The sequence below is a fragment of the Eleginops maclovinus genome, chromosome 18 (genome assembly GCF_036324505.1).
Source record: "Eleginops maclovinus isolate JMC-PN-2008 ecotype Puerto Natales chromosome 18, JC_Emac_rtc_rv5, whole genome shotgun sequence".
NCBI classification, from domain to species: Eukaryota; Metazoa; Chordata; class Actinopteri; order Perciformes; family Eleginopidae; genus Eleginops; species Eleginops maclovinus.
Genome location: NC_086366.1, coordinates 6,229,525 through 6,257,293, shown reverse-complemented (window position 1 = coordinate 6,257,293; position 27,769 = coordinate 6,229,525). Strand labels below are relative to the sequence as shown.

At 40.8% G+C, this 27,769-nt stretch overlaps 1 protein-coding gene across 1 annotated transcript in view; it reads right to left on the bottom strand.

The window, feature by feature from the left end:
- Window positions 1-18,810: 18,810 nt before the first annotated feature.
- The window catches only part of dscamb (Down syndrome cell adhesion molecule b), a 123,972-nt gene continuing 115,013 nt past the window's right edge, over window positions 18,811-27,769 (bottom strand). Inside the window, 3 exon segments of the mRNA XM_063907849.1 lie at window positions 18,811-20,108; window positions 26,057-26,359; window positions 26,866-27,066. Of these exon segments, the coding sequence (XP_063763919.1) occupies window positions 19,603-20,108; window positions 26,057-26,359; window positions 26,866-27,066 (1,010 nt within the window). The 3' untranslated portion in view covers window positions 18,811-19,602.

The window sequence follows — 27,769 nt, the reverse complement described above, 5'->3', positions numbered from 1 at the left end:
ACTCACACACACTATTTTATGAACATATAGGTTCACCTACAGAATAACAAACAGAAGAAATGAACCAAGGAAAGTGAAAACCATAAAGCAGATTCAGGCGGTAGGAGTATAGATTCACACTTAAAGTATTAGCCTCCAGAACAGAGCAGCTTACAGAGAGGAAACACAATCTGATCCTTTTCCAACAAACACTATATGCTCTTTTAGTTTTTACTAACATTGTTATCCTGCTGTTTTTCCCCAATTTTTAGAAAAGGTACCAGTAATCTGAATACATCCTTTTTAGGTCACTGAGATCTATCTCTCCCCAAGCCTGATATTTCACTATGGACCGATTTCAAACGGCTATTTCTGTCTTTTGTGAGTCAAAAAAGTGGTATTTGATTCCTCTGCCTGTGACTGTTCCTCGGCTGTCTTTAAATAACCGGACAGATCAGATTTTTGGCTGCCAACAAGCTTTTTGAAGAGTATCACAGAGCTGCAGACAGCTTCCATCATTATACAGTATCCTGCTCAGGCACTTTATGTGGTCACCCTCATTAGGCTGCATGAGGAAGAACTACAAAGCACACACACACACACACACACACACACACACACACACACACACACACACACACACACACACACACACACACACACACACACACACACACACACACACACACACACACACACACAAAATATACTGAGCTGTATCTACTACAGCCCCTAGGTGAAGCCCTATTTCAAAAGGACAGAGAAGCATAAAATATCACAAATATACTTTTCTTGTTTTCTAGCAAGAAAATGATCTATTTGATGTGAAAATTCTAGCAGCATAACTTGTTTGTCTTGTAGGTCCACAATTTGTTTCGGATAGAGATATCTCCAAAACTTTTAGATGGATTGCTATGACATTTAGTTCAGACAATCATGGTCTGTTTGATCCCCTGACTTTCCATCCAATATTTCCAGGAGGTCAAACTGTATTAAAACCTGCAAGATGGATCTGCAGAAAATGTACCGACATTGTTAAATCCAAGATGATGAATCCGGATGTTCCTCCATTTGTTATTTTAAGTGAATTGTCTCGGCAGCTATGGGATGGATTGCCATGGCATTTTAAATCAAAACAAATTCAACTTTATTTTTTATAGCACTTTTAAGGTGTTTTAAGGACAGTGCTTCACAAAACAAAAATAAATGATCAAATCAAATGATGTGTCAATAATAAAAAAGTGTTAAAATAAACATAAAATATGAATAAAATAAGAACAAAATAAAAAAATATTCATTAAAAACTGCCAGAAATCAAATAACCAGGACTGAATAAAACAAGAATAGAATAAGAATTTAAAAAGGTATAAAGTAAGAATAAAAATGGTATAAAATAACATTAACATAAGAATACATTAAAAAAAAGAGTTCTGGATAAAGTAATCAGATATTGGTAATCTAAATGGTAAGTTTAAAAAGTGTAAATACTTAATAAAATGCCTGTTTCAAATCCTAAAAGCTGTTTCTGTAGCGAGTAAAGGTCGCTAAAGCTGGCGATGCTATGCAAAGTAATACGAATGACGCTCTAACAGGAAGTACCAACACAAAATACACAATGTGGAGGCGCCCTAAACAGGATCACTCTCAGGAGTCCTGCTACAATGAAAAGAAAGAACTAGCAGCCAAACAACACGACACACATTTTTTTAAGAAAAGTGATTTTACAAGATGGGATCTTAAGCTCGAAGGTCAGGAAGAGGTTTTCTTATGATTAGGATCACTGCACGAGAGCGGGTCACTGAACGGTATTATAACAGGGTCAGCGCCGACCTTTGCACCGCAGGGAACTGATCCTCACAGCAGATGAGCTCTGTAAACCCGGGAGGATTAAACCTCCAGGACAAGTTCCCTACTTTACGTCCACAGCCAGATGGTTTACAGAGTGAATAGTCAAATAAAATGCACCCATTACATCTTTATATAGTTAAGATTTCTATTGCACTAAATTCTAGTCAATGAATCAATCAAATAAACATAATTAATCCCAGGGGGAGATTAGGGTTCTTGACAGTCCTCCACAGCACAGAGACCCTCGGAAGACTCAGTCTCATAGTGAAGACATGATGAAGACTCAGGCTCATAGTGAACACATGATGAAGACTCAGGCTCATAGTGAAGACATGGTGAAGACTCAGGCTCATAGTGAAGACATGATGAAGACTCAGGCTCATGATGAAGACTCAGTCTCATAGTGAAGACATGATGAAGACTCAGTCTCATGGTGAAGACATGATGAAGACTCAGGCTCATAGTGAAGACATGATGAAGACTCAGGCTCATGATGAAGACATGATGAAGACTCAGGCTCATGGTGAAGACATGATGAAGATTCAGATTCATAATGAAGACATGGTGAAGACTCAGGCTCATGGTGAAGACATGATGAAGACTCAGGCTCATGATGAAGACTCAGTCTCATAGTGAAGACATGATGAAGATTCAGGCTCATGGTGAAGACATGATGAAGACTCAGTCTCATGGTGAAGACATGATGAAGATTCAGTCTCATAATGAAGACATGGTGAAGACTCAGGCTCATGATGAAGACTCAGTCTCATAGTGAAGACATGATGAAGACTCAGGCTCATGGTGAAGACATGATGAAGACTCAGTCTCATGGTGAAGACATGATGAAGACTCAGGCTCATAATGAAGACATGGTGAAGACTCAGGCTCATGATGAAGACTCAGTCTCATAGTGAAGACATGATGAAGACTCAGGCTCATAATGAAGACATGGTGAAGACTCAGGCTCATGATGAAGACTCAGTCTCATAGTGAAGACATGGTGAAGACTCAGTCACATGGTGAAGACATGATGAAGACTCAGGCTCATGATGAAGACTCAGTCTCATAGTGAAGACATGATGAAGACTCAGGCTCATGATGAAGACTCAGTCTCATAGTGAAGACATGGTGAAGACTCAGTCACATGGTGAAGACATGATGAAGACTCAGGCTCATGATGAAGACTCAGTCTCATAGTAAAGACATGATGAAGACTAAGGCTCATAGTGAAGACATGATGAAGACTCAGTCTCAAGTTGAAGACATGATGAAAACTCAGGCTCATGATGAAGACTCAGTCTCATAGTGAAGACATGATGAAGACTCAGGCTCATGATGAAGGCTCAGTCTCATAGTGAAGACATGATGAAGACTCAGGCTCATAGTGAAGACATGATGAAGACTCAGGCTCATGGAGAAGACATGATGAAGACTCAGTCTCATGGTGAAGACATGATGAAATTTCAGTCTCATAATGAAAACATGGTGAAGACATGATGAAGACTCAGGCTCATGATGAAGACTCAGTCTCATAGTGAAGACATGATTAAGACTCAGGCTCATAGTGAAGACATGATGAAGACTCAGGCTCATAATGAAGACATGATGAAGACTCAGGCTCATGGTGAAGACATGATGAAGACTCAGTTTCATGGTGAAGACATGATGAAGACTCAGGCTCATAGTGAAGACATGATGAAGATTCAGTCTCATAATGAAAACATGGTGAAGACTCAGACTCATAGTGAAGACATGATGAAGACTCAGTCTCATAGTGAAGACATGATGAAGACTCAGGCTCATGGTGAAGACATGATGAAGACTCAGTCTCATGGTGAAGACATGATGAAGACTCAGACTCATAATGAAGACATGATGAAGACTCACGCTCATGGTGAAGACATGATGAAGACTCAGGCTCATAGTGAAGACATGATGAAGACTCAGGCTCATAATGAAGACATGATGAAGACTCAGGCTCATGGTGAAGACATGATGAAGACTCAGACTCATAATGAAGACATGATGAAGACTCACGCTCATGGTGAAGACATGATGAAGACTCAGGCTCATAGTGAAGACATGATGAAGACTCAGGCTCATAATGAAGACATGATGAAGACTCAGGCTCATGGTGAAGACATGATGAAGACTCAGTCTCATAATGAAGACATGGTGAAGACTCAGTCACATGGTGAAGACATGATGAAGACTCAGGCTCATGATGAAGACTCAGTCTCATAGTGAAGACATGATGAGGAAGTTGAAATAAGTCAAACTGAGCAGCAGCACATAGAGGCTCATGTGCAGTTGGTGCATGATATTGTGAATTACATACTGTACTGTAGGTCGGATTTTTGTTGTTGAAACATCTATTAAAAAAAAGACTGGTGCTACAGTTTGTTGTTTGTAATGTTTCCTGTGAAGGTCATTGCCCCATGGAAATAAAGGTCTCGCTGTTTGTTTGTTTGTTTGCTTGCTTGCATGTTTTATTTTCCACCCAGATGACTAGCCCCACTAAAAAAAGCATTCTGCCAAGTCATCCACAGACCCATGGAGAATAAATCCTCCCGAGGCTCTGCGAGTCTCTTCCTTGTGTTTCTGTGTGCTAATGGAATTTAAACTACACTTGTATTAACATATGGAGATTTTCTTCTGATCTTGCACAACAACACGCCTGTCTTGCTGTCCTCTGTGCTGCTCCCAGCTGACGTAGAGAGGCAGATTGGGAGGCTGACAGTGAACTGTGTCATCATCATCTTCCTCCCTGGAGTGGGGAGTGTACTCGTCTGGAGATGCATCCCAGCGCCACGATCTCCAGAAAGAGTTCAACTCAGTTCAATGTTTGGGTGGAGTTTTAAAGACGACCTTATACCTTCGTTCGCAGCAGAACGGCCTATTTGGAAATTAATCACATGCTTTCTGACTCAATATCATGTCATATTGAACAAGGACCATGCATAAAACTAAAAGAGAAGAGACGCTATATGTCAGGTTGTAGCTAGAGCTCATTTCTATCTGCAGTCCCTCATGCATATAACCATCAACAAACATTAAAACGCTAGACTAAACAGATCAAATACTGATGTATAAAATATAATACTAATTATAGCTTAACACTTCAGTATGCAAACTGCAGCTCGGTGTTGGAAAGTACAATACCTCAAGTACTGGTGGAAAATGAAGGTACCTTAGTGAGTATTTAATACTTATACCCCTACATTAGAAGACAAATAGAGTGGTGCAGTGATGATAATACGTTTTGCTCAGCAGGATAATCTCAGTTTATCAGCACCACTTTATGAAGTCAAAAGCTAATGTTGATGACTTCACGCTACCACCGCTAAGCTAAAGGCGGCTAATGTTGGGCGTGAAAATGTTAAGTCGTCTCATTTACACACTTGTTATCAACCTCTGTTTTTAAATTCTACAGGGGTATTCACTGACGAATAGAGAACAAAACCTGAACATCTCTGCAGCTTGTATTTGTGATGGAAACTCCTGAAGCAATGGAGATCAAAATCAGAGAGACACAGGAGAGCTAGAACCTTGATGGCAAACACTGAAGTTTATTTATTATGAAGTTAACGGCCGGAGAACTGACAAGACATTGGCTGCAGCCACGAGTTGACACAACGGTTGCACGACCAATTCTGAAGATCGCTACTACAGTACGAGGTTTTAACCAGTTCAGAGTGTATAATCAACATTCTTCAGTCGCCGGACTAAACAAATATGGACCCTGAATCTAACTCAAGTTGTCGCACATGGCAAAAGAATGTACGCCAGGGAACCTACGTTCCTGATACGAAGGTCTTCTAGATGTCCCTAAACAATAAACTAATCTCAGGTCAGCTGGTGCTCGGTCATAGACTGGCATCACAACACACCCAAGCTGCCCCTCCTTAAGGGAGATTATAGCAACCCTAAGGCCAAAGAACTATGCCATGGGAATACAGACAGAGGAAGGAGAAAATTATGAACTAGATCAAAAGCTTAAACACCTTTGCAATATATTCCCTAACAGTGCTAACCACCAGACTTTATTCCAGGATAACAACCACAAACATGTTCAAAAACCATTGAGACGAGGGAACAAGAAGCATTAAATGCTAACCCATTTCCAAGTTTAGGACTCATTCCATGTCCAGCAGTGGCTCAGTTAGTAGGGGCTTGTTCAAGTCCCCGAACAGACTTGAAATATGGAAAGTGGACTGCTACTTGGAGAGGTCCCAGTTCACCTCCTAGGCCCTGCTGTGGTGCCCTTGAGCAAGGCACCGGACACCTCCAATCCCCCCTCCCCATTGCTCCCCGGGCGCTGCACAATAGCTGCCCACTGCTCCTAGTACTAGGATGGGTTAAATGCAGAGGACCAATTTCACTGTGTGTGCTCTGCTGTGTGCATGTATGTGACTAATAAAGAGGGTTTCATCCTCCGATTCTATCATTCCTGCACCATAATTCTTCGCCTTAACATTGCGCCTTAACGTTAAACAGCTTGCTCATTCATGTGCTCTGCAAAGGATCGTCGGTCACAATAGCCAATAGAAAAGCATTCTGGCTTGCATAACTGCACAATTCCAGCAGATGCAGTGACATCATCGTATTTCTGGAAAACTGCATTTGACACACTATGAAATGGGAAATCTTCTTCTGACATACTGAACAATATGGATGAACGGGTACTGGAACGCAGGGTCGGTCTGACTGAATCTTCTGTAGAGTGTTTTTACAACAGAAACCCACCGTTCTAGGTTTGATGAGATGTTGATTAATGCACTGAAAGTGTATAATGTCGAACACTTACACATGCACTGAGAATGACATTGTAAAACGCGTTGCATGCCATCTGCTCTGCCACATAGAAGAGTATCTCTCCTGCAGACAGCAGAATAAATCTTCAGCATCCAACATGTAAACAAAGTCAATCAAATTATTTTCGCTCTACTCCACTTCTGCATATAAGGCAAATACTGCTTTTCTTTTGCAGCGACAGAAAAATCCATTTCACACATTGAGGTTATTGATGATAATTAATCATCCATGTTTTTTATGAAAAAGGACATTTCCATCATTGGTTCACTGCTCACATCCACTCAGGCGTGGATTTAAACATATTTCCATGAAAATAATAATAAACAAATTTGCTCATATTGGCTCTCCTCATGCATACGAGCGTATCTGTGGAAACGGACCATCCCGAGCATCTCTCCTGCTTTATTTGATTTGTTTGACACCGTGCTCTCTGCAGATGTGGAGATGGATGATTCCGCTACGTTTGAATCATTAAATTTACATTAGCCGCCTGTCACGCTATCAGTAACGTGAAGTTAATCTGATCACTGAGTGTGTGTGTGTTTGTGTGTGTGTGTGTGTGTGTGTGTGTGTGTGTGTGTGTGTGTCTGTGTGTGTGTGTGTGTGTGTGTGTGTGTGTCTGCGAGCACAGGGTGAGGAATGTCACTGTCAGAAGTCACATTTTATACTCTGTGTGATGACAATAGACCTGAGGTGGAAGGTAGCTGAGCACAAGAGGCCCTATTGTGTTTTTTTGTGTTGTCCCTTTCCTGTACTGTATTACATAGGTTTGTGTGCATGTAAATGGGCCGCAAATGCTAAAATCCCTGTGTTCAAATACAGTATGAACCTTAAAATGTATGACACAATATGTCCTCTTTAAGTACAATTTTGAACCTCACGTAAGTGTCTCCATTTAATGCTACTTTATACTTTTACTCCACTACCTTTATCCAACAGCTTTAGATAAACATTTAACATAATGCATCTCTAAGAATCAAACTAGTGGACTAACTGTTAAAGGTACAACAAAGTAAAATGAAACACTATATTACTGAAAGTGTTCAGAAAATGTGTGTATCAAAAATAATGCTGCATGATGCAACAATATTACCAATCTAATAATGTCATATACTATATAATAATATCTTTCTTCTGCAGCTGATAATGCATAGAGTGGTGTAGTCCATAGAGACATGATTCAGTGCATTATAAAACTCATCATTTGCCGTCTTTTATAATAAGGATCATCACTATGACTGCAGCATTAAGCTAGCTTGGGCCTGCACAGCTAAACATTTAAGCGAATGTTTTCAGCAGATGCTTTTTATGTGCATCAGATGGTGTTACTACTTACAGTTTTAATAGTAGCACATTGCTTTTACAGTATGGGGCTGCTGGCGTTCATTGAAAACAGGTCGCACACACACATTTGGCAGTGTGGTGCAGAAAGCAAAGGCTACAGGTTAAATGCGTGCAATCTGCTTGAGCAAACCCCTCTGTAAATATGCAGCACATTCCTTTATCTCGTTCTTAGCCAGATGATTTAGCCTGAGTTATTGTAATCTGAGGGATTACTAGGGTGGAATAACCCAGGAGAGATGTTTTAAATGAGCCCAGCAGCGATCGCTGAGGCATCTATGTATCGTCTTAGCTGGATAGGTAACAATAACAATCTTGCAAATGGTTCATGGCATTTTCCCCAGTAAGGATATCTTGAGCCTCAGGGTGAAGCAAGCGTTGAGAAGCAGCTGATGACCAATGACCCGTGGCTTTCTGCAGATATACAGCGGTGACAGTTGCTGCTGCAGCCGCTCCAGTTAGTAATGAGTGAGCAGTATTTAAGTCTGAGTGCCTGCAGGACAGGAAGAGGAAGACGATGAGAAGGCCACGGTTTATTAGTCCTTCCTGGCTCAGGCTGGCACGGAAAGGTCAATTCATATAGTGATGAAAATAACTTAATATTTCATGTCACAATAAGGAAGATGTTTAAATAGAGTCAAGATGAATACTGCAGGATTATCAAGGGAACAGTGAAAGAACCTTTCGGAACGCTTTAAAAAATGTGCATCTCTGTCTATTTAATCCATTTATTACACAGTTTAGTTGACAGGAAGTTAACACTAAGAGGAACAACAGAAGAAGACAGACAGGAAGTAAACACTAAAAGGAACAACAGAAGAAGACAGACAGGAAGTAAACACTAAAAGGAACAACAGAAGAAGACAGACAGGAAGTAAACACTTAAGGGAACAGCAGAAGAAGACAGACAGGAAGTAAACACTAAAGTGAACAGCAGAAGAAGACAGACAGGAAGTAAACACTGAATGGAACAGCAGAAGAAGACAGACAGGAAGTAAACACTAAAGGGAACAACAGAAGAAAACAGACAGGAAGTAAACACTAAAGGGAACAACAGAAGAAGACAGACAGGAAGTAAACACTAAAGGGAACAACAGAAGAAGACAGACAGGAAGTAAACACTAAAAGGAACAACAGAAGAAGACAGACAGGAAGTAAACACTAAAAGGAACAACAGAAGAAGACAGACAGGAAGTAAACACTAAAGGGAACAGCAGAAGAAGACAGACAGGAAGTAAACACTAAAGTGAACAGCAGAAGAAGACAGACAGGAAGTAAACACTGAATGGAACAGCAGAAGAAGACAGACAGGAAGTAAACACTAAAGGGAACAACAGAAGACAACAGACAGGAAGTAAACACTAAAGGGAACAACAGAAGAAGACAGACAGGAAGTAAACACTAAAGGGAACAACAGAAGAAGACAGACAGGAAGTAAACACTAAAGGGAACAACAGAAGAAGGCAGACAGGAAGTAAACACTAAAGGGAACAATAGAAGAAGACAGACAGGAAGTAAACACTAAAGGGAACAACAGAAGAAGACAGACAGGAAGTAAACACTAAAGGGAACAACAGAAGAAGACGACAGGAAGTAAACACTAAAAGGAACAACAGAAGAAGACAGACAGGAAGTAAACACTAAAGGGAACAGCAGAAGAAGACAGGCAGGAAGTAAACACTAAAGGGAACAACAGAAGAAGACAGACAGGAAGTAAACACTGAATGGAACAGCAGAAGAAGACAGACAGGAAGTAAACACTAAAGGGAACAACAGAAGACGACAGACAGGAAGTAAACACTAAAGGGAACAACAGAAGAAGACAGACAGGAAGTAAACACTGAATGGAACAGCAGAAGAAGACAGACAGGAAGTAAACACTGAATGGAACAACAGAAGAAGACAGACAGACAGGAAGTAAACACTAAGAGGAACAACAGAAGAAGACAGACAGGAAGTAAACACTAAGAGGAACAACAGAAGAAGACAGACAGGAAGTAAACACTAAAGGGAACAACAGAAGAAGACAGACAGGAAACATTTTTCTTATTAGAAGCAAAACCACCCTTTAAATCAATATTATAAACTGTTGGTTTACTCTACAGCTGTGTAATAAGTGGGATAGTCTTAGCTTGTGTCGAGATCTTGCGTCACCCTGAAGGTGAACCTTTTCATTAATCACTGACTCACTACACATTATCCTTTACCTATTAGTCCATTAACTCTGTGTGAATTAAAACTAAAACACCTGGAGTCTCATCTCTCTTCTTCTATCTGCCTTCTTACTCTCTCTATGTGTGATGAAGTGTAATATCTCGTTTTATCTTCAGAGTTGAACAGTGTCCTAGAAAACCTCCCCCCTCCGGCAGTAGTGCTGCTCCACTGACCTTGTGATTTGTGAATCAACCCCAGAAACCAGTTGCTATTTTTACCTGGTGTTCTCCCTCACTAATGAGACCTCAACTTCACAGCTGCAAATCCCTCCAGAGATAACCGTATATATTCATAGGAGTGGTAAATGCTAGGGTTTATGACATTTCTCTCTGTCTTTTATTCTAACCGTTATGTATGATAAGGAGGTGTTCAGCTTCTAAAGATGATGATGCTTATTGATAGAAATATTTGACCTTAACTTGAAACCTGACTGCATACCCTTTTAATCTCATGGGCTTGAATACTGTAAAACAATTTTCTGTAAAATGCGTCCATGGATCCACGCTGCATTGTGTTGGAAGTAACTTTCGGGGATTGTTCTGTCTGCAATATATCCTCCCCTCTCCTCCAGTGGATACTTCCAGCAGGATAATACAACATGTCCCCATCCGAGGAACGCTCCAGGTCTATGTGTCTACAGTGTACACCGTTGCCCTGCACAGATCGTACCCATACAGAGCACCTCAGGGTACAACCAGAAAAGTCAGAAAGTACAGGATGATATATGGATAAAAACATCCAAACCATTGCTGAATATTTTTCATAAATACAGGCTGGATGCGCCGCTCGGCCCTGCAGGGGGTATTTTGTTGCTAATCTCATTGTGGAGGAATTCATACTCTGAATGAATATGAATATATCATTTGAAGGAGCACTTTGGGGACATTTGTCGGACACTGCAGATTACCTGAAAGTCAGGACAGGTTTCAGAACATAATCTCCAAATAACGTCCAATTTTCCTCCATTATTGTTCAGAAAAATGAAAAAGTAAAGTCACAGCGGGAATCAAAAGCAAAAGTAGGTCAATCGCTTGAAATTACTGTACAGGACAATCTGCTTTAAAGAAATACAACTCTTTCATTGTATGGGAATAAAAGCATCCCTTCAATGTGGAATAGTAGAAAGACAAAAAATATATACAAAAAAAGATACAGGCCAGTATGATTTGATCCATTCACTCCAAGAACGTTGAAGGAATAACATTGAATTATATGTCTCTGGTCAACAAGACCACGCATCTTACTGCCAAGGAGGAGAGGATCCACAACCTGCAGTAAAATAACGACAGGGTGCATTATTTTTGGTTCATAAAATAAAATATAATAACGGAATATGCTTCAATGTTCTGGCATATTTACATCAATTAAATTAAATTAAAATTAAAACATTAATACAATTTAAATATGAAATATAAAAATAATATTTCATAAAGCAAAATAAAATAAATTGGAATAAAAACCATAAAAAATAATAAAAATATAATAAAGTAAAATAAAATAATACAAATAAAATGTAAGAAAGTAAATACAAAAAAAACCCAACCCCAGATATAATGAAATAATTACATTTAATAAAAGTAACAGAACACATTTTTAATGTAACCCTCCATGAGCCGGTGTTAAGGTTACACAGCGAGCACACAAACACACCACTAAGCTGACAACAAGCCTCGCCTGCCATCCATCCCTGAATGATGAAACCTAATGCAATACTCTGAAAGAGTTATGTAGAGCTACAGTCCTGCAGAACAGAGCCTTCATGAGATAGCAGCTGGGTCACTCTCTGCTGGCAGCCTGAGCTCAAATCAGATCAGTTATGTGAGCAGTTGGTGGAAGCTTATCTAAAGCACATTACAATAGTGAATACAGCGGCTTTGCAGGGATTCAAACCCCCGGACGCTGGTAGTATTAGAGCCCCGCTACACACACAGCTTTATTAAAGATCAAAAGCTAACTCTTTATTATGCAGCACGCTACGACAGGTCTTCTGTGACACATAGCATTCAAAAGGCTCTTGTCCTATTATCTGAGACAGATTACACGTTAGCGAGGCGCCTTCAGACATCGACCTCTCTTAATAAGACTCCCCATCATGTAATTGTGGTTATTAATTAAGACCGTGATCTGTCCGTGCACATCTGTCCTGCAGACGTCAATATTGTGCAGATTTGCATGGTGAAATTACCACTACTGCAATTCTAAAATTATCCTAAATTAAATGAATTTGTGCACGATGCATATTAATCGACAGGATGTAACTGGAATGGCACAGTTGATTTAATGAACGTTTAAATAACCAAGTTATGCTTTAAAAACTCTCCTCTCTACTTTCACTCACACTAACAGTAACATTTTGATTTGACACACATTTAGATGTTTTTTATTATCTGTGTTCTTCAGGAAATCAAGATGTCTTTGCATGGATAATAAATACAATAGGCAGCAGAGAGCCCAGAGAATTGTAGAATGGGTTACTTTATTTTATCTGACCTAGAAGGGAAGGTTTAATAAAAATATAAATGTTTAAAAAGGCTGTATCACACTAAGTGTAAGCTGTCCTTGTTAATGACTTCCCTTGCCTTCACCATTAATCTCAACTGAAAGTTAAACTCAAGCAATTTAAATGTTAAATAGGTCTGGGTAATATATCAAGACAACATCTAGGGCTTTAATTTTGGAATATAGATGTTGTCTTTTCTTGGTTTTAAAGGCTGCATCACAGGGAAGTGATGTCAATGGCCCAAAACACTGTTATTACGCCACAGCTTCAAAATGTGTACACATATAAAACATAAACATGCCAAAACACAAATGAAGTAACATCTTCACCTACTTGACAACACCTGCGCAGCTTTTACTAAAAGTGCTGCATAAACGAAAATGCTCAAAACACAAAGGAAACTAAAACTAGGGGGACACTAAAAAGTGTCGCACACAGTTTGGGACCGGGAGACTTGGTGACGTTTAGGGTTTATAAAGTTGGTCAGCGGTCACTGTTAACATTTAGTTGTATTGGTTATTTTAACAATGTGATCACATGATTCCTTCCGATTTCATTGCAGATCTGCTGTAAGCTAGCTGGCTAACAAAGCTAACCTAATCATTTCAAATAAAAGACAGACTAACTCCAGTTAGACGTCTTTATAATCCCTGAACATGAATAAGCGCTCCGTTCCCAGGTGTGTGCATCACTTTTTGGTGTCCCCTGGTTTCCTTTGTGTTTTGAGCCAACTGCAGCGTTTTGTTTATGCAGCACTTTGGTGGAGATGTGTTTTTTTAATCTCTGTTGTTCTGAAGCTGCAGCACGTTTCTCCTGATGTAAATGTGTTTTGGGCTGTGGTAGCGTGTTTGCAGCTGCCGGCCACCGTAGTTCACAGACTGTCATTATATCCTCCTTATTGACCCAAATGTCACTGGGTATATTGTTTTTTAAACCACATACAATATTGTTTTCGATACATTTGGTCAAATGTATCAAAAGTATTGGATTTCCTCCATATCTCCTAGTCCCTAACATCCAATACTGCAGGACAGGCATTATCCTTAATCCACAGGGCAAATAGCTGGCATGGTTTCAGTTTGCCCTATCTGACACACACACACACAAAAATCTCCTGGGAAATATTTTTGGACAGAAACAACCTGAAGTCCTTCACTGAGGACAAGGACAGACGGGATCGATGGGGGAATCTGAGACAGGAAGTTTTGACACGGAGGTCAAAATAACAAGAAGGGAAATAATGATTAGAGGAGTGTTGTGTGAACACAGGGGGAAAGTCTTTCCGTTTCATGCTTTCTAAATTATTCCCCCGTTTCCTGCCAACTCTTCAGGCACCTCATTAGAAACCCAGTAGGGAGGTCTATTCCTAACCTGCTCCCGCACACGTCACGCTAAAAAAACCTGATTCCCAAAGGAGGGGAACAAGGTATATGGAAGAAAGTATCTCTGCGAGTTCAAAAGATGGAAACGATACAGTATATTCACATTAAACCATTTGAAGTGAACATAAGATCCTGGTGTACAATAGGTGTGTGGAGAATAGGAGGAGTGTGTATGTGAAACAATTAAAGAGGCCCTGTTATGGTTGTTCCCTTTCCTGTAGTATCTTATATAGGTTTTCTGCATGTACAGGATATTTCTGTTATTTACTTCAAAAAAATAATGTTAAGGGTCACACTTTTGAAACGATTAGGCCCACATGAGTTTTCATTTTATTTGACGAAAAGTGATTTTTGATATTAAAGTCGGAACTAAAATATTGTAAAAATTCCAAGAAAAAAATCAAGAATTCCAAAATAAAAGTCAGAATTCTTAAAAAAAAAAATCAGACTTTTTCTAAGAATTCTGACTTTAACTTCAGAACTTTAAAATGTTTCACTTGTGGCCCTGATCTTTTTTCGTAAACATATAATTTGTAATCCAGCCAAACATGATCATTTCCATGGGGGTTGAATCACTTTTCCAGTCACTGTAAATAAAGTAAGATGAAGATGGAGTTCCTGCCGTGAGATATTTTTTCGGTCTGTGTTATAATATCAAAAGGAAATAAAAACAACCGTAGAATGATTTTGAATGAGGAGCATGATAGGAGGTGTGTATGAAAGGTTGCCTAAGTTCATCTGACTTTGCTGCGGGGGAAAGAAAAAGGTCAGGGTCCATTCTGCAATTTTATGAGATTTAAAACCTCCTCTTCCCATTTTTCTTATCTCAGAGTACCCCCCTTCTCTCTGGCTGCAGAGCGCAGTGGGAGGTGTAATAAAGGCCTGCAGCCAGGAGGCGAGTCACACACACTCACACTCGGTCACACTCCTTCTAATGCACAGGGCAACTGCACAGTCATAAAGTCTGTCAGTGTGTGGGCGAGCCATCTATCACCATTACAATACCTCTCACCAGTAAAAGTGCAGCAGCAGTCTTCAACCTGCAGCAGAGGATTAGTGCTGAAGAAATGTCATTTTCTGCCTAGCAACAGATAATTCCACATCATTGATTTCCAGTGAGATTATTAAAGTGCGTGCGTTTTCATATGCATATTCTACTGTGTTCATGCAGCACATTAGGCTTTAAAAAGTATAACACATGTCTCAAATGAGCAGTATATTTCCTCTTTGAAGTAGCAAGAGTAAAAGTATGCAGAATGACTAACAATTTAGTAATTGTAATTAGGTAGTAGTGTACTGCATTATATCATGTACTGTAAGCATATCACATGTTTAATTATACAAAGTAATTAATGATAAATGTAGAAGTGCAAAAAGTACAATAATTGCCTCTGAAATTTGTTGAAGTATAAAGTAGCATGAAATGGATATAAGTAAAGTCAAATTATGGCAAAAATAATACTTAAGTATGCCACTAAGTGTACTTAGTTACTTTCTACCACTGAATCTCTCCTGCTGGCTCATCCATATTCTGGGGCTCTGTGGGATCAGTATGAGTGTAAACCTGATCCAGGTTCCCATGTCAGCGCTGCCATGAATAATTCATACTGTTCAGGGCGATGTGCTCCTCCAGACAACACACACACACACACACACACACACACACACACACACACACACACACACACACACACACACACACACACACACACACACACACACACACTGGGAGCGATCGCTGGGCTGCCCTTGATGTCTCTTTCCGGGTTGTCCCAAATATTTTTGGTGCTGAACCATCCAACCTTCCCTCTGCTCCATATCCCTCACACTCACCTCCTGTAAGCAGAAAATTCACTAAAATCATTGACTGCACAGCGCCATCTGTTGCTCAAAACCAGCTGCATCGAAGTGAACATGTTTTAATGACTTGTTTTAGAAGGTTTGTGGTTCATTTTTGTGCCATGCAAAGGTTGTTTTTTAAACGTTCGTACGTATGCCCCCTGTTGGCGTGTGGGCCTCCTCACACACTGTATGCCTCCTGTTGGCGTGTGGGCCTCCTCACACACTGTATGCCTCCTGTTGGCGTGTGGGCCTCCTCACACACTGTATGCCTCCTGTTGGCGTGTGGGCCTCCTCACACACTGTATGCCTCCTGTTGGCGTGTGGGCCTCCTCACACACTGTATGCCTCCTGTTGGCGTGTGGGCCTCCTCACACACTGTATGCCTCCTGTTGGCGTGTGGGCCTCCTTACACACTGTATGCCTCCTGTCACACACTTTATGCCTCCTGTTGGCGTGTGGGCCTCTTTACACACTGTATGCCTCCTGTCACACCCTTTATGCCTCCTGTTGGCGTGTTTGGTCCTCCTCACACACTGTATGCCTCCTGTTGGCGTGTGGGCCTCCTCACACACTGTATGCCTCCTGTTGACGTCTGGTCCTCCTCACACACTGTATGCCTCCTGTTGACGTCTGGTCCTCCTCACACACTGTTTGTCTCCTGTTGGCGTGTGGGCCACCTCACACACTGTTTGTCTCCTGTTGGCGTGTGGGCCTCCTCACACACTGTATGCCTCCTGTCACACACTTTATGCCTCCTGTTGGCATGTGGGCCTCCTTACACACTGTATGCCTCCTGTCACACCCTTTATGCCTCCTGTTGGCGTGTGGGCCTCCTCACACACTGTATGCCTCCTGTTGACGTCTGGTCCTCCTCACACACTGTTTGCCTCCTGTTGGCGTGTGGGCCTCCTCACACACATTTTCGATTATTGCAGAAAATGATCTCTGTGTCAAAAAACCGTTTCTGTTATTTACCTGTTTGCTCAGCAGGATAATCTCCACATATTCAAAGTCAAAAGCTAACTTTAGGCTATAAAGGAACTTCAGCACAATCACATTGACTTCACTTCCCCACCGCTAAGCTAAAGGTGGCTAATGTTGGGCGTGATGACGTCTAGTCGTCTCATTTATAAACTTGTTAGCCGCTTTTAAATTCAGCTGGTGTTAACCACACAACTTATTTCAAGCTAACAACCAAAAGCACATTCAGAAAACCATTGACGTCCAGACGAAGGAACAGGAAACTAGTTATGTATGTTTCAACAAAAAGTGCTTTCCCTTTAATCAATGTTTCTCCACTACTTCATGTCCTTGTGGGAGATCAGGTTTTAAAAAGACCCCCTTCATGTCAGACATGTTTTTACAGGTCAAATATCATGTCTCCTCATGTGTTCACATTACCTGAGTTTAGATAGTTTCTTTGTTACAAGTAAAAGTCCTTCACTCAAAATTGTACTCAAGTTAAAGCACAAAAGTTATAAGCATCAAAACAATCTAATATAATCTGTAGAGTTTTAAGGATCATGGGAAAACTCAAGTTCCTTAAAACTGTACTTAAGTAGTACTTGAGTAAATATACTTACTGAGCTCCCACCACTGGTTATTCTTCAATCAGTCAGAGTAGAGATGATTTTGTTGAACACAGAAATAAAGAGAAACCTGATTTAATCCTCAATTTGAATCAGTAGCTACCAAACAAAGAAGTCACGACAAAAACTTGAATGCAGTAAAAAATATATCCTAAAAAAAATATTCTCTTTTCTAAGTTTGTTTCTGGCACTGAAAACTGCTTTCCTAAATGTAACAATTTGATTAAATATTGCTTATTTAAACACTGTGTTAAACCTTTGACAATAGGGAAACAAGCCGGGAAGATATTTGGAACCATTGTATTACATTAAATCTAAATTGGGTTCTTCCCCGAAGTTGATTTTATATACAACAAAAGCCGGTTTTCAGCATGATTCCTTTAAACTAGAGGTAGTTATTGGGATTCAATATAAGGATGGTCCGATTTAAAACATACCAACAGGAATTACATGTGTTTTTTGTAAATTAAAGTTCTGAATTGAAGTTATAAGAAGAGTTAAAAGGTCCCCTATTATACAAAATGCACTTTTTGCTGTCTTTTATACATAAATATGTGCCCCCTGTGTGTAAGGAGACTCACGAAGTGTCAGAAAATACGACCCGCTCTCTTTTCCTGGTAACCCACATCTCTAAAACGGGGGTACAAACGAGCTGATCCAGATTTGTTGCGATACGACGTCATATCCGAAATGTGGGCTGGCTTTACGTTGAACTCCTGGCAAAGTCCCGCCCACGTGACACGTCTCAACCTATCGTCCGCAATACACAGTCGCGAGCTGAATCCCCTCCGCAGCACCTCTGTGTGTCTGTGCAGGATGTCTGCAGGATGTCTGTCATGCAGACTGAGAGTTGTTGTTTATATAACACATACAATGTCTCCGTTCTAGTGGTAAACACTGAGAAGTGTTTCAGAAATAATGCTTGATGTGGTTTGAACATAATATGGCGTTTAATCACGGCAGCGTTTAGCTGAAACTTCTCTCTTCCGACAGAGAGATCATGACGCTCAAAAAGGGGCGTGGCCAGCTTCAGCTCAGCTCCGATTTAAAGCGACAGTCACAGAATCAGCACTTTCGAAAACGGGGCTGAAACAGAGAGATAGCGGACATGCTAAAATGCATGATCTGTTTGGTATTTTGAGCAACACACGTCAGAAACCTGTTTTTTAAATATATTTGAGACCTATAACATAAGACATAAAAGAGCATGATAGGAGACCTTTAAGTTAAAGAGAGTAGAGAAAAAACGTTAACAAGATGGACAGATGTTCGTGTTGAATATGAAACAGAGTCGGATGTGTGCAAACATGACTAAGGACTTTATTAATCAAATCATTTCCCCCGTAATATCCACAAATAAAAGTGATCTCTTTATATATATTCACATTGTATAATTTCATAGTGTGACAAAAAAATTCTCTTTTTTTTTTTTTTTTGGATTTCCAGCCATTCCTATTAATTGTCATTTGTTCAGTCGCCATGCAGTCGTCGGAAAGGTTGAAAAACATTACGCTTGGTCAGCATTGGCGGTCGTGTCCGGCGTCCCTCGTCTCCTCTGTCGGCTCCTCGTGGCGCTAAAAACCCCCCATCACAGATTTCATCACACTGCGACAATAAAATAAAAAATAAATTAAGAAAGCAACGATCTCCTGCAGAGTCCTCCTCCTCCCTCTCCCTCCTTTTGTTTTTTTTAAAAGATATTTCTTTTTTTATATAATAATAGTAGCAATAATAATAATAATGACTATAATTGTCCTTGATATAAATTCATAGGTCATTTTTTCTCTTTCTCAAATTTTAAATAAATCATTTTGGCAATCCTCATATGTCGTCACTTTAGAATAAAAGAATACTCGAGTAGAAAATAAAAGCTGTGAGAGAAAACTGATCAGAAGAGGAGGGAAGGTGTGACAGATGAAAAGCAACAGAGAAGAGCGAGAGAGGAAGGAAAGAAAAGAGTGAAAGAAAGAAAAGCATCCACTTCAGACGCATGTCGGAAACGGCTCTATGTACAACATTTTCTGTTGCGGTAAACTGTCCTCCCTGTGTCTCTCGTCTCCGGTGTGTGCAGCGTCCGGTGTGTGTCCCAGTGTTATACCAGAGTGTAGGACTTGGCATAGGGGTTGTTGCTCTGTTTCAGGTGTCCTCTGGAGTCCAGCAGGGACTCCTGGGAAGTGCTGAGCTTGGCAGCCTGTGCTAGGGCCAGGTCCCCCGAGGAGGGAGCATCCGCCCGGACCTCACCCCGGGCCTCCCCCCTCTCCCGAACATCTCTGTGGGGGAGGGTGGAGGCAGTTCCTGGCTGCCACTGCTGCACCTCCCTAGGGGACGGCACTTCCATTGGGGTGGGCTCCATGGGCGGGGGCCTCTTCAAGGTGCGGCTCCTCTGGGGCTCCAGGCAGGTCTGGCCCATGGCTCCTCCTCCCACTCCTCTCGTCTCCCCTGTTGCACCACTTACTCCTGATCCTCCCCCTCCTCCTCCTCCTCCTCCACCTATGCTGCTGCCGCTGCTGCTGCTGACGCCCCCACCTCGAGGCGGCACGCCACGGTTCAACAGGAAGTCCATACGGAGGTAAGGAGGCAGGTGGACCAGCTCCCCCGCTGCAGAAAACAGGAGACAAACATGTTAAAGAGGCACTGCTCTGCTTTTTGGGGTTTTACCTGTCCTGTGTTTGTTCTAGAAGTTTCTCACACTCCACCCCCTGCCTGAAACGCCTCCATTGGACTCCTTTGTTAACTTCCGGAACATAGTGACATTTCTATGTAGCACATATGTGAGGTTGGACATCTCTAAGTAGATGACCAATCACAAGAGAGTCGAGGGAGGGTGAAAAGAGGTGCTGCAGCACAGGCAGTATGAGAAAAATAAAGAGCTTTTTAAATATTAAAGCACAGTGGAGACAGTGGAGGCAGAAAGGGCTCTTAGCGGAAATTAACAGACCTCTCGATTGTCCAAATTGACCAATCAGAATAGAGTATTCAATAGTGTTATAATCTAAAATATGAAATTGTCATATTTGCACAAGTAGTCAAACAAATAAAGAACTAAGAGGCCTTGATACATCATTTAAAAGGCTTTGAAATAGGACTGTAAGAAATATCCAATAAAGTGCGACTGCCAACAAAATGTTGCCACCACAGTGTGCTGCTGTGTGATCATGGGGTCAGCTTGGATCCCCGATGATGTTCACCACTCGCCTCCACAGACTCCCCGCTGTGTGTGCAAAGTACATGCTCCTAACAGCTCAGAGTTTCTCCACACACCCAATTTTATATTCCTGGGTTTAAATTAACGGAATATATGGTTGCAAATCCATCTTTACCTCGCAATCAGACTGTTCCATTTGCTCACCTCGGGCCTTTATGCGATTATGATTCACATAACTGTTATTTGAATGTAATACCAATACCAATATCCCACCAAGTGTGAATTTATTTGGTTTAATAGCGAAAATGTGCAGAACATAATGTAATAGGGATCTGAAAATCACATATATAGCATTGTGAGGGGCTGGTGCAATGATTAGGTTATGGAGTTTCTCACGGTGAAGAAGCAGAATGACTGACTGTGTCCCTTAAATGCTACAAAAAATCTTGCTTATCAAATCCTTTCTCTGCAGCAAGTTTGAGTTCACAGTAGGAGATGAAGAACTGGAGTCTTATTAGGATACTTGTAAACGCCTGTGGCTCAGATTGACTATCTTAACTAGGTGATGATTAAAGGCGGCCTCGTTAATCTTTAAGTAATTATCTGAATTGTTCGATCAGAGGTGGTTAAAACTAGGGGGAGACACTTTGATTCTGTTCAGTGAATTTATGGTTTCTTCTGCTATTGTATCACTGATGGGAAACTCTGGAGTTAAAGACTCTCTTAAAGTTTAATTATAACTTTAAACAAATCCTAAGTAATGTAATCTATCCACATCTATGACAAATTCCATTGGAGGTCTTGTACAACATCACACACACATTCCTCTGCTGAGTAGATTAACTTGGAGTTATATGTAAGTGTTTTTTGTAACTGTCGAAGTCTTTATACAGTTTCTGATCCACTACCAAATCCTACAACACTACAGAGCCCACACCGTGTTCCTGTTAGTGTTTATTCCTGTCTGCTTTCTACTGGTATTTTACTGCTTAACAGCAGTCTGTACTACTGTATTATTAACCTGTCGCATGTTCTGAATTGACAAATCAGAATCAAGTATTCAACTGTGCTGTGTAATAAAATGATTTATAACATGGCTTAGTTAAATAACTGATTGTGATTGGTCAATTTCAAAATTCCGAAGTCTGCTATGTTTCGCTAAAAGACTGTTGCTAAGGATAGCAGACCGTTGCTAAGGAGAACAGAACCTTGCTAAGGAGCAATCTCTGATCATGGGACTATTTGCACTCATATCATTCCGCAGAAAGAAGTCCGGTCGATTTAACCTCCGCTGTGCACAACAAACATTAGTTTCACACAGTGGGATACTTTTTGAATCATTATTTTTATATATTTTGAGAGCACGAAACTTTGGACTCGAGATACTTTTGTCTCATTTGTACATGCATATATTTTGCTTTTCATTGCTAAATGACAACCCTGGTTATGCATTGTCAAAACTCAATAAAAAGATCCGAGACTTTGGATTGATGATGGCTAAATCAATCAATCCGATGGATCAGTGCTGTCGTCATTTTAAGTAATGTTGCAGATTTAGCCGTGGCAGGCAGGAAGCAATGTAATCATTTTGAAACCAATATTGACAAGTCAAGTCACTGGTTTATTTAATATGTAGCTGTTTAATAAGCGGAATAATGTGCAGCGGGACGGTTATTACTGAAAATAAAACACAGACAGGGTGAGTCCTGCACTCTAGATCAACAAGTGTTTACAGGCAAACAATTTCTCCCTTAAAAATCACTTGTCCTCACGTGTTTTTTCACTCACCAGTGCCAAAGCTTTCAAATGCAGTCGACACATGTAATGTTTGCACTAATGTAAACACAGTGTGGGAACGTGCACTCGCTGAGCGGCAATGGCAGCGCTGACGTGCACCATGTGACCTTAGAGATGGATTTCTGGGTTCAGGGGGAGAATGAATAATTCACTGTGTTTTTTTAATAAGCCCTATTAGTGCCAGTGAAGATGATGAATGGCTCAGGGTGATCATTGAATTAAATATAGATTTAAGTGTTTCTGTAGGAGCTCACTAGAAAATGTAGTTTGGAAATTCATCAGTCAGTAAATTTCAGATTGTAGAGATAATGGGACGGACAGTTTGTGTAACAGGAACAGCAACTCTCAGCCAAGCCATTAATCTGTTTAAGTGTCCGTTGCATCTTCAGCTGTTGTGATGTTTTATTGTTTGTTTTCATATTTCTATATTGTGTGCTTCATGAATAATTAAACATCACCCTGAGGTTTGGATCTATCTCACAAGCTAACTATAGCTCTGTAATAACCAGCAAAGGTTTAAGAGCTGAGCAAAAAGGCTGTAACGGGATCCAATAGATTTGTTTCTATTAAGAGCTGAAGAGGAATGAATAAATAAACTGTTACTCTCATGACAGGTTAGTCAGGTGAGGCTGGTCACATGAAACGAGATGAGAGAGACGGCGATAAAAGAGAAGCTGCCGGTGACCCCTCTGATGGAGGTGAGGTCGGCTCTGGTCGTCAGGTGTAACAGAGACGGAGACGGGGTTGAGGCCGGGTCATGAAGCTCCAGCAAGTCCAACTTCCCTGCACTGTGTTGCAGATATAGATGCTGTGTCGTGATAGTTTAATGGACTAGTGGAAGAACAATCCAGTTAGCATTTTTATTATGACTGACAGTAGATTTTAAGACCATTCTTTTTGTGTGTGAACCATATTTAGTGCTTTTTTCCCTGTAATATTTTTTTTAATGAATGATTACGTAATATGAAAAGTGTCAAAAACCGCACTTTTTCGATCTTATTTATTCGATTTAGTTTTCAGAATGGTGTAAGTAGTTTTAATGTCATTTGTAATATGTCTGTTAAAAATAATAAATGAAAGCTGGCTGAATAAGCTGTTTCTTTTGTAGATGCACGGAAAATGTGTATTGTTATTTCAACTTAGTTTGTTTTTGTTTTTATTTGATGAATTATTGGTCAGGTCCTTATTGGAAATAAAATATGTTATCTTAACTGATTTTGATATGAGTAAACAAGGTTATAAAGAAGTGATAGGGCTTCCTTTATATCATATTGTCCTTGATCTTGAAATGAGGTGTAATAACAGTGTACTAGTTGAAGTACTAGTTGTGTTTTGATTGATTTATTTCTCTATTTAGAGTTTAAAGGGAGGAAATGCTAATTCATACAATGATGATGAATTTCGGTAAAAGCAGCTTCTTAAAGTATAAAGGCTTATTAAGTTTTAAGCCCTTGAGATGCTGTGATTAAATGAGTATTTGTAAATCCAGCTGCCCTTTCTTGTAACTGGGTACTAAATTATCAGAGTTGCTGCAGGCCTTTCTCAAAACCACATTCCCATCATTGTATATTCATTGACTGTGGAGTCTGTGGAGTCAGCTAAATAATATACATCTCACACAGCTAAAAACGATAAACTGCTGGCTGTGTGCGAGCAGCCAGTCAGCTTAAAAAAACCCATTACTTTCACTGTCAGAAAGCTAGACACAAGTCTGCACTGCAAGTTTAGGGACACCAATTTGGCCATATCTAGCTAGAAAGAATAAATAGAAATAGCTACATTTTGCTAACTAGCTTTTTAGATAGGTAGTTAATGAAAGCTAACTAACTAGATAGATACAGTATGTAGTGAATGTTAGCTACTGCAGGTAGCTTGTTAAGTAGAAATCTTACCTTAGATGGTAGTTTAACAGATAGCTTATGTTTGCTAGCCAGCTTGTTAAATAGATAGCTAACATCTGCTAGCTGAAAAGCATAGTCACAGTTAATTGAATTTGGTCTCTAGGTAAACTTATTTGTATACATTTCAACACCGTGGAACTTGTCTACCCTTCTGGCAGTGATTTATAATAAACTGTTGACATGAGCTTTAGTAGGGAATCTGACCTTGTTGTTTACAATGCTGCTAGTGCTAAAAAGGAAGATTGGGAAAAGGTGCGAGGCTACATAAGGTGAATATGAGTGCGTTTTGGGGCAACGTTAAAATCCATCTCTACTCAACAAGCAACCAGGAAACTGTAGAAGCACAGCTTGGTTCTTCTGCCTATAAAGTTTCCCCCACCAAAAGTAACTGATACCAGAGTCTAGCACTCAGCAACACCACCCCAGCCTAAGAGTGTGTTATTACACTGAACTCCACTGTGGCGGTTAAGTGCTTTTTTGTACTGAGTGACAATAGCAGCAGATAAGATTGACAGATAGCCTTCAGTTGCCCTCTCTCTCCTCAGTGAACTGGTGACAAGTGGCTGCTACTCTGTTCACAAACATAATGAGGCCTGAAACTTAAGGAGAAGATCTGATGGCCTCATCTGATCTAACAGAGAGACCGGCAAGGTGTTAGCTTAACACCACGGTAAAAAGATGTAGTCACCTGTAGAATAAATCAGGAACCTGTAAGGGAATACAGTTACCTCTTTTTGTATCCTGATTACTTAATCCTGCTACACTGAAAAACACATGGACCTATTTTTCTGGTCCAACAACCCTAGCAGCCTAGACACTAAAACATGACAGCAGACGGGTTGATGGATGAGGTGTGTACACGTGTGTGTCTGAGCTTCAGTGTGTGGTCTGCAGCTCTGCCTGAACTCGTAATCGATCTGCAGCGCGGCCCGGAGGAGCAGCGAGGTCACGTAAGGTAAGACTACCGCCTGATAGGAGAGCGCAGGACACACTGCGGAAGTGTGTGAGAGACATTGGAGAGAAAGTATTTATGTAGTAAGTAACATCGATATACTGCCGCTGGTTTATAATGCACTGAACGGTTTACTCTGATCTTCTGCTAAATTATCAAGCATAAGGTCTGCTTCCTGTGCCCAGAAATGAACATGGAGACGCAGTTATTATGCTCCATATATCTGGAACTAAATATCAGAAAGCTGCAGGTCCGCTGTTACTCTTTTAAAATCAGGCTGAAGACATTTATTTTTGCCGCTGCTTTCATTACAATCAATTTCGCATCCTAACACTGCACTCTCATTTTCGTCTCTTAGCTTTTTAAATGTATTGAAATACAGTTGCTGCGGTTTGACTAGCCTTGAGTTGAAATGTGCTTTATAAATAAGTTCTCCTTGTCTTACTGTATTAGTAATAAGGAGTGACACCCACAGGATGGTTTAAAAATAGTCGAAGCCCTTGTAATAAGTCTTGTGTAATTGTTTGAAGCCTTTATACTGTAAGTAACAGCAGTCCAAAGACTAATGAGATGCAGCCCTGGTCTTAAAGGTGATTAAAGAGGAATTAAAGTAGACGTTTCCCGTTAAGAATTGTGTTTCTTAGGTTTAATTGATCGGTTTGTGTAAACAGGTTGAAGGACTAGTGTTACCTTTGTGTATGAAAAATGCTCTTTAATTAAAGTCTGATGTCCATCAGGTAAACTTCCTCACCAGGTCTGTGGGCCTTGGGCACGGCCATGGTCATGACCCGACTGACGTCCTGAGGTTTGGGCGGCGAGGCGGTGAAGCGGCAGATGCCGGACTCGGACGGCGTGCTGGAGGCCACGCTGTCGGTGTAGTCGTTGGTCCCTGCTGTCATCTGCTCGGAGGAGGTGTCGGAGATGAAGCACTCGGTGATGGTGAACTTGGCGTGGCGGAGCTGCTCCTCCATCTTGGCGTGCTCGTAGGCTCGGGCCAGCTCCTCGTAGGTGGAGGACGCGCTCTCTGTGGATACCATGCTGCTCCTCGCTCGATCTGAGGCACACACACGGAACAGTACAGCTTACAAAGAACAACTCAAATAGGATCCTTTTACAACAATCACAATCTGCTCAATCAATCAACGGTTATTTATACAGCCCAAATTTGACATTTGTCTCAGGGGGCTTTATGTTTTTTTACAGAATATGAATATGACACCTTCTATTCTTAGCCCCTCACATCGGACAAGGACAAACACCCAACAAAACCCATCAGTTAATGGGGGAAAAATGTAAGAAACTTCGGGAAGAGCATCAGAGGAGGGATCCCTCTCCCAGGACGGACAGACGTTTAATAGATATTGTGTGTAAACTTACAAGATAATACACTTACAACACAGATAGTCCAAATGCTAGAAAAAATCATCAGTCAATGTATAGGAAGTAGATGAAGATGGATCCAGGTGGATGTCAACAATCCTCTAGGAGCTCATTCAAGTTTTCTATTACCATTGTAACGCCGCTAGCAATCCTCAATTATTAGAAATGTAATCTGATTACCTGTGTCCTGTGAGGGGCTGACGCTGTAGCTGTCGCTCTCCTTGTCCACAGACCCGGTGGCCCGTGGCGTGGGCAGCCTCCAGTCCGTGGTCAGGGTGTGTGAGGAGCTGGTGGGGTGCGGCCGGTTCAGCGTCCACTGGCTGGCGTAGCGGCTCCGAGCCGCGGCAGGACCGGCTTTGGCAGTGCGTCTGGCAGTGGGGTCTGGAGGAGGGAACAGACAGCATTATGAGTGACAGCGATAATGACAGACACTCCATGTTTAAATATTATGACTATAAGTATGACTATTACTTTTATAGGACTTTCATTTGGAAAAATATCTGATTATTTTGACTGAAGATGCAGTGGGGATATGATTCACAGTACTCCGGATGTTCAATTTTTGCACCATAATCTTTATTTGAATGTAAAATGTATTAACAGATCATGGTGTCATTCAATTTAGCAAAGATCTGCACGAAACTTTGACCAACTGGCCACTAACCAGACTTGTTTCCTGTATCTCTACAATACGATTGAACCTCTGCAAGACCATAGTACTAAATTCTGAAGGGACAGTGCAAATTCTGAGACATTTACGTACACGTGCCGTTCTATTTATAATAACAAGTTTATACAATCAGTGAAAACATGCCACATAGACGCTCACAATACAGGAAATGCTACTAAAGAAAAAAGATATTTAATTCATAGCAAGAAGATAGCAACAGATAACGCCGTACAGACAGACAGAAAGACAGAAGTGCAATATTTCTGGAACAAATCAGAAATATTTCGCCTCTTGTAATTTCAATATTGTATCAGTCCGTATAACGACCATCCTCAGCTCCCTGCAGTGACATTACCATCCATCTTGAGACCTTACTGTCTGCGTGTAGACATATAAATAGTATCATATTCAGCC